The 8,190-nt window shown below is 34.3% G+C and overlaps 1 protein-coding gene and 1 pseudogene across 2 annotated transcripts; both read right to left on the bottom strand.

The window, feature by feature from the left end:
• Positions 1-336: 336 nt before the first annotated feature.
• On the bottom strand, positions 337-1,005 carry LOC148780620 (dirigent protein 15-like). The gene is made up of 2 exons (XM_088847832.1): positions 735-1,005; positions 337-656 (listed from the first exon to the last, which is right to left on the bottom strand). The coding sequence occupies exons 1-2, from the start codon at positions 1,003-1,005 to the stop codon at positions 337-339; spliced, it is 591 nt and encodes a 196-aa protein (XP_088703958.1).
• A 2,350-nt stretch (positions 1,006-3,355) lies between these two features.
• LOC148780619 (dirigent protein 22 pseudogene) lies at positions 3,356-4,008 on the bottom strand (annotated as a pseudogene). Its single transcript, XR_016040024.1, has one exon. The product of XR_016040024.1 is annotated as a dirigent protein 22 pseudogene (transcript).
• Between the last annotated feature and the right edge of the window lie 4,182 nt (positions 4,009-8,190).

Here is an 8,190-nt window from a genome sequence, read left to right as displayed (position 1 = left end):
ATTAAAAGTTGTTTTGGTCATTAATACTCATTTTTATATTTTTCCAACTTTTTTAGAAAATTTAAAAATAGCCATTGGAAAATATAAAATGGGTTAAAATCCATTTTTTTCATCAATTTTCAACTTCATTTGAATGTGTTTTGTTTTAATAATTCTTTATATGCTTTTCATAGTTTAGTAGATTTTTTTTTTGTATATTTTCTATTTTTTTCAACACTTTTTTGACCGTTGCTCAGTTAGAGCGGTTGAATTCACTGGTTTACTGGTTAGACTGGTTAAACCGCTTTCAGACCCATGTCTGGTTAGATTTTGCGAACATTGGCCCATCCACACATATTACAGTAGCATGGCACTCTCAAATAAAGGCTTTGCTTCAAAGTGAAACAACATTGTTAAAACAACAAGGAAATTTTCACCAGTCATAGAATCATTAAAAAATGAGATAGAAATGAAAATTCCTTTGTAGTGGAGAACGGTTACATTGTAGTGAACTACAGCATTCTGAGTTGTTAAATCCACGGAGTAGGTTTGTTTAATAACATAGCCACAAGCGAGGCGGAAGGCTCCGCTACCTCCAATAATTGACAACTCCCTCACCTTATGCGGCACTGGATTCCTCCCCAACTCAGTGAGAGTGCTACCTTTGAACTTGCCATCTGTGAATACGAAATTGAGAGCCTCAAACAAACTGAGCTCACTTTAGGATGTGAAAGCATACAGGCCCTGTGCCTTACCAATAACCTTGGATGTTAGCTCAGGTCCTTCGGTCAAGGGGTCGTCAATAACGACGATTTCGCCAAAGAGAGTGGGAGAGGCGTTTATCGTGTTGGCTTTGGCCACGGTCACTGCCGTAGGCTTCCTTGCGACAAGGAAGTCATGTAAGTAGAAATCGAAGCGACTCACTTTTGGTTCACCTAGGTCTACCTGTGCTTGGCAAATGGGCATGGAGGAGAAGAAGAGCAACAATGAGGTCATGCCGGTGGCTCTTGCTACGTTCCCTCGCATCTTGGATTCGATGAGATTGTTGATGAAGGTAGTTTGTTTTCTACGTGGCCCAGTCTGAAAACTCCATGGTAATATCTGGGAAAAACCTTCTGTTATAAAAAAAAGAAAAGAAAAATTGGGAAAACCTTATTGCCAGGTTAGGTTGGTGGATGGCGTGATGATCTTGCAATTGTTTCACTTGGAATTACCGTTCAAATATTTGGGGAAACCTTCATTTGATTTGGGATATGCTACTTATTATATCTTTCGTTGACTTTGATGTGTTGTTATTTTAGTCCTTATTTTACAAGGAATTATATGGCAATGCCTTAAGCATCGAAGCCTTTAGGTGTAGGGATGGCAATGGGTCGGGTCCGGCTGGACCAGGACCCAGACCCGAATAGTATTCAAGTCCAAGTTTTGGACTTAGACCCGACTTGTGGGGTCCAAAATTGGACCCATACCCATACCTATTGGGTCACGAGTCTAGTCATATCCATTGCCACTCACACTATAAGCTTCTTCTTTTTCTTTTTCTTTTTGATGTGCCATTTTTTTTACCATCATATACTCATATTATCAGCAACAAGGTCAAAGTTTCCCGCCATTATATTTCAAGCTGTCTGATTTGCCATTTAATAGCTAAAGATGACTACGAGCTCTTATTGTATACGTTCTTTAATATACCTAAACGAATAGGGCTTGAAGTATTTTATCTCCAACAATTTATAAGTATGGAACAGGTATAGGTCGAGTCCAACCAGTCCCAAACCCATACCGGAATAGTGTTCAGGTCCAGGTATTGAATCTGGACCCGACCCTTCCGGTCCAAATGTTGGACCTATACCCGGACCCACGTCGGGTTTACCCGGTGGGTCCCGCGTCGAGTCCAAGTCCATTGCCACCCCTATTTAGGTGTATGACACTTTTCTTGACCATCTTGCCCTCCCCCATTTAGTAGCGAGTGGACCAATTTTGATTGAAAATTTAATATGAAACTTCAACAATGGAATTTAGAGGAGATTAGAAGGCGTGTTTGGTTGGCGTGAAAATATTTTTTAGAAAATATTTTGACATGGAAAAATTCTTTCTTGCGGTCAAATGTGGGACTATTTTCATACCAATTGGTCTTCGTGCATCTTTTCACACTAATTGGCAACTAGTTGAAGTTTGAAAATTACTATTGAAATATGAGCTTGGTCAATGTAAAAAATACAACAATTTAATTTTACATCTAATGGTCAAGGTTAATTGTAATTGCCTTGTACCAAAGACAAATGGTTTCATTGTATATTTTTTTAATTTAAAATTGTTTCTAGTGGATTTTTGTTTTTATTTGAATATTTTCATATCGGCGTTGATCGATCTTATGAACAACTTTGAAAGAAATAGTTTTATGCAAGACAATATGTCTAGTTTTGAAAAGTAACAACAATATGGACGATATATAAAAGAAATAAAGGATACACTTTCTATATGGCCTAAGCCTTATTGGAAAAAAGAAGAAGTAAAGTCTTCAAATGTTTGATAGGCCTGCCCTCTATTAAACTAAGTAAAGCTTCATTTCATAACTCATTGAAAATTACAATTCAAGCATTGAAAAACCTTTATATCTATCATCTCGGCTTGAATATTATGGTTGTGAAAATTAAAAAAGATTTCAAGCTCTAAAACTAGTGTATATTGTAACAAATTGTCTAGATCATCAATTCCACCACTGATTATGAAATTTGAAGCTCAAAAAATATTACAGATCTTATGGATCTGTAAACACTTATTTTCAGGGTGAAATTGACGATCTAAATAAGGTATTATAATATGGGAAATGTTTCTATACTTCCCCTATAGCATAGAAGATCTATGCTTCTGCTACTATTCAGGATCAAGAGAGCCACTCACCGTTTGATCTTAAATCCGATGTCTCAAAGTATTTTTATTTTTAGTGTTTTTTATACAAATTGTATGAATATGAAATTTGGTACTAAATTACTAATTACTGCACTACATCACCTTTGTATTTGCACCTCTGTTTTCAAATCTGGATTGGACGGGAAACTGGAAGGTGTCCAATCTAGTTAAATTAGGGGTCTAACTAGTTCTCAAACCTGTTGGATGAAAACCAGTTAAAAAGAAAATCAGGGGATTTAGTTCGAAAATTACAAAATTCAAATGTGTTCTTAAGATCTGGGTTTTATTGGACCAAACCAGTTCGGAGTCTAGTTTGATCCAATTATATCAGCACTATATGCACAAGCAATACCTTCCTTCATGTATGATAGACATGAACCCTAGTTTCCTTTAATCACTCCATATGCGCAACCACACATATTACAGTAGCATGGCACTCTCAAACAAAGGTTTTGCTTCAAAGGGAAACAACTTTCATGTTAAAACAACACAAGGAAATTTTCTTTGCATAGAATCATTCAAAAGTGAGATAGAAATGAGAATTCCTCAGTAGTGGAGAACGGTTACATTGTAGTGGACTACAGCATTCTGAGTTGTTAAATCCACGGAGTAGGTTTGTTTGAGAATGTAGCCACGAGCCAGGCGGAAAGCTCCACTACCTCCATTAATCGACAACTCCCTCACCTTATGCAGAACTGGGTTCCTCCCCATCACAGTGAGAGTGCTACCATTGAACTTGCCATCTGTGAATACAAAATTCATGGCCTCGATCAAACTGAGCTCACTTTGGGATGAGTAAGCATACAGGCCTTGCGCCTTACCAATAACCTTGGATGTGAGCTCCGGCCCTTTAGTCAAGGGGTCGTCGACAACGACAACCTCGCCAAAGAGAGTGGGCGAGGCTTTTGCCGTGTTGGCTTCGGCCACGATCACTGCCGTAGGCTTCTCTGCGACAAGGAGGTCGTGTAAGTAGAATTCGATGCAGCTCACTTTTGGTTCACCCAAACCTAGCTTTGCTTGACAAATGGGCATGGAGGAGAATAAAAGCAGCAATGAGACCATGCCAGTGGCTAATGCTGTGTTCTCTCTCATCATGGATTTAAGTGAGATTCTTGATGAAGGTACTATCTTTTATACATGTACCAATCTGAAAACTCCTTGATTATATTTGGGAAAAGGGTTGGTAATGCGTCCACATATGGATTGTTCAGATTCAACCCTCCTCCTCCAAGGGCCAAAACTGAATTTTAGTTTTTATTTTTAATTTTTATTTATAAGTGATATTATTATGGAATTCAGGATATAACTGCATTTTTATAATTAGAATTAATAAAAACTATTTTCAATAAGAAATATGGATAAAATAAATTTCGGGGTATTTTAGTTATTTTCTACTTAATTTTTTAATCATTTTTATTTAGTTATATTTATAAAACTACATCTACAACCCAAAATTCAGATAAAAATATTATTGAAATAAAAATAAAAGAATATGAGACTGATTTTTGACCGTTGGATATGGCCTTATGAAATCTCAACCATTGTGCTTGCTTCCACTCGTTCACCTGGTGCGTATAGGTTGGTGGACGGCCTGATGAACTGGAAAAGAAAGGTCTTCTTGGGGAAGCTCTCATTTGATTTTGTTTGAGATATGCAAGTGATATATTTTTGTTTGACTTTGATTTGTTGATATTTTATTATTTATTTTATAGGAAATTATATGGCATGGCTTAGTAATGGAAGACTTCTAACTTTCATGTCTTGACCATCCTGCCGTCCAGAGTCTGGTAGAGAGTGGATCAATTTTGTTTAAAAATGTATCATGAAATTTCATACAGGCAATGTGAAGGACATTAAGATAAAATTGTGTTGAGTTTGTTTAGTGTTTGAAGTTTTGGAAATTAATTTAAAATTTAAAGCTACAAAAATTGTGCAGGGGAGAGCTAACATTGGAATGGAAATGTACAGTCCAAATAAGACAATATTATTAGGAAGAAATTTATATTAGTTTTCTTTTATGGGTAATTTTCAGTGGGGATGAGGAGGCCTTACTGGTTTTTGGAAATCGTTAGTGCATTTTTAATGTGTTAGGTAAGAATGAAAACCTAAACTTTAGTTAGGCTTCAAGTGATGCTACCACCATGACACCAACCCCATTATCAAGTTTATATTAGGTTGCAAGTTTAAACATGCACCTAAAAATTCATCAAAAAATGTTGTTTTAATGTTTAAAAACCATTCCACCATGCCTCCATTACCCATCCATATTTTAGTTTGCATCCATATTGTAGTTCGCGTCTTTCCCCTCGCACCTCGAACCACCGTACCTAGGTACCACGTTGTGGTTTTCAATCCCAAAATTATTTATGATGGCTATTTTTTAGGAGTTGACTATACTTTAAGTATTTGACAAATTATTCTCTTGGTTTTAACCAATAGAGTATGCAATATATTTCTCCATTCACAACATCTGTGATGATTGTAAATTGTTTGAGAACCAAAATTAAACTAAACAGAATAGAATAAATGTTCTACTAGGGTTTAAGAAAAATCGAACAAAAGGTTTTAAAATATTGAATTAAAGTACGAAAGTTAACGAACAACAAATAGAAGAAACTTTAAGAAAGAGTAAAATTGAAGAAATTCCCCCAAATTTTTCTATTTTTACAAGCGCTCTCTTTTCCTCTTTTTCTTATTACCAAATTGCCACCATTTTGATTTTGGATATTGAAGATATGAAGTCACATTTTAAATATCTGCCGTAACATTTTCATACGCCATGCGCACAATGGTACATGTATTTTCATAGAACAAAAACACGAAACACTTATGTATATGTGTATGAGTGGAGAAACATGCAATAAAACAAAATAAACAAATAATTCATTAAACCTAAGATTTAGGTGATTCCTCTTTTAGGTTATGTCCATATGAGAAAGAGATGAAAACTCAACTAAAAATAATGGAGTAGAACTTTCTTCTAAAAGGCAAGTTCAAGTTCTTTTAGGCTACAAGTCTCTTTGTCTTCTTCTAAAAGCCTTTCTTTCTATTGGACTCTTTTTTTTCTAAGATGCTTTTTTCCTATCTTTGGTTCTCTCTCTCTTAGAGTCTTTCTTCTATCTCAAAAGAAAAGGATCTACAACCCATAACTTTCTCTCTCCCCCATCTCTCCTCCCTTCCCACAAGAAGAGGCACGTTACATCCATAAGGGCGCATTTGGTTGGTGCATAAATATTTTTTGGAAAATATTTTCACTTAAAAACTGCATTTTATATGTTTGTCTGGTGCGTAATGCATATGTAAATAGATCCCATTGTAAAACATTTTACTATGAAACAGTCTAATTCACAGTAAAACAAAACTTCACCTTCTGAGGTGGGAAAATATTTCATGTGTTTTTATTTTTACACGTGGGCCCACCATTCACTATTTACAATATAATATATATTATATAATAATATATTTATATTTAATATCTATAAAAATATCTTATATATAGACAACATTTTGCATAAATAATGTATTATACTATATATTAGTTTATATATTACACTATATTATTATATATTATATGTTATATTTATATTTATATTTATTTTATTAATTTATAATTATATTATTTATTAATATTTGTATTACATTGTACACATTTTATTTATTTATATTTAATTTTTAATGTAATTTGTATTATATATATATATATATATATATATGAAAAATAATCATGTGAACCAGTGGGCTCACAAGTAAAAATAAGCCCAATGACCCAGATTGAATCTGGGCCGATCTGAAAATCACGAATGCCCAATAGTGTTTTAATTTTAATATTTTTACTTCAAATCCAAATCACTTGAAATTCATGTGTTCATAAAAAATAGGTGAATCTTCGAAAAATATCAAAACAATATTTTACATGAAAAACATTGACCAAAATACTCCCGTAAAGTTTCGGGGGTATGTTGGTCAATTTTATCTTTCAGGATTATTATTATTTTTATATTTCTATTTGGTGCGGCTTGATGAAAAGACCACACGCCTAAAATTTCAATGATTTGGATTTGTCAAAAAAGAATTTAAAATTCAAACACTACAGGACATCCGTGATCGTCAGATCGGCTCTGATTCAATCTTATAAAAGGAAAAAGTTTATATAGAGCCAAGGCTCTAAACCATCAAATTGGAGCCCACCTCAAAAACTTCAGTAGAAGAGATTATTTTGATGTCCAAATATCCTCAAATTGATTATCACGACATTAGGATACATGGATATGAGAATAAAATGGATTTCAAGTTTTTTAAATAGTGCATCTATAACGCATTTTTGGACCATCAATTTTCAAGATTTTCAAGTTTTCATATCTGCTTGATCCGCATTGTTTTTGAAGCTTTAAATTTTAGAATGAAAGATGAAAATATATTTTAAAGCTATAACAAAGATTTCCAACATTAAAACCACATTTCTCAACACTATATAAAATGTGTTTTACTTTGATTGTTTAGTGCCTTAGCTCTATACAAACTGCACCCTATATAATTATATCTAAATACCAAACAAGTTACCAACACAATACTTTTTAAACGCGTTAACAAAAATGATAAAAAAAAAATTTGCAAAATTTTTTCCTGCAAAGTATTTTCTTATGTTAATGTTTTTCTTTGTGAAATGTTTACGCACGAACTAAAAGTTCCCTAAAAAATTGCTAATTCCCCACAAAGTGGCTATTCAATGACTTGCCTAACAATTTATTCATTTTGTTTCCAAAGTGAGCCCCAATCATTTCATGAATACCACAGAGGTCCCTCTCAAGTGGGATGGGTGGGACTCTCCTAATCTGTCCCACAACCACTTTGTGGATAGTATTTCCATGGTGTCCGGACCCCTTTTCGACGTTCATCATATGTTTCATTTTGACATTACTATCTTTTGGCTCTTTAGGGTTTTCTCAGCATCCGAATTTTTTTCTTTGTTTTTTTTTGCTGTTAAAAGGAGTGCAATGGCGTAGATTCATTTTAGGTGCTGCTTCAATTTTACTTCTAATAGTCTTCCGCTATGGTGCTCTAATAATATCCTCAACATCCGAATATATATATATATATATATATGGGAAGCCACCGTGCAACGTTTATACTCATAAATGAACAATGTTTTTGTCCAGGATCGGTGCCATCTATAGATTGCCATAGACCTAACATGTTTGTGTCGGTAACATGTCACGGACATAGTATGTCCATGGCGGTAAAAAAACACAAAAAAATTGCTATGGACCGTGTGTCATCCATTGCGGCTCCGTTCAATAA

The sequence above is a fragment of the Amborella trichopoda genome, chromosome 9 (genome assembly GCF_054954075.1).
Source record: "Amborella trichopoda isolate Santa Cruz 75 chromosome 9, AtrichopodaSantaCruz75HAP2 v2.0, whole genome shotgun sequence".
In the NCBI taxonomy this organism is placed as follows: domain Eukaryota; kingdom Viridiplantae; phylum Streptophyta; class Magnoliopsida; order Amborellales; family Amborellaceae; genus Amborella; species Amborella trichopoda.
The sequence above is the reverse complement of the archived record's forward strand: the minus strand, read 5'-3'. Positions and strand labels throughout refer to the sequence as shown.

Excerpts from the sequence above, each read along its gene's own strand:
- LOC148780620 (XM_088847832.1), bottom strand. The coding sequence starts at position 1,005 with ATGCGAGGGAACGTAGCAAGAGCCACCGGCATGACCTCATTGTTGCTC. Across the intron at positions 657-734 it reads GCTAACATCCAAGGTTATTG|ATGGCAAGTTCAAAGGTAGC; the intron begins GTAAGGCACAGG and ends TCGTATTCACAG.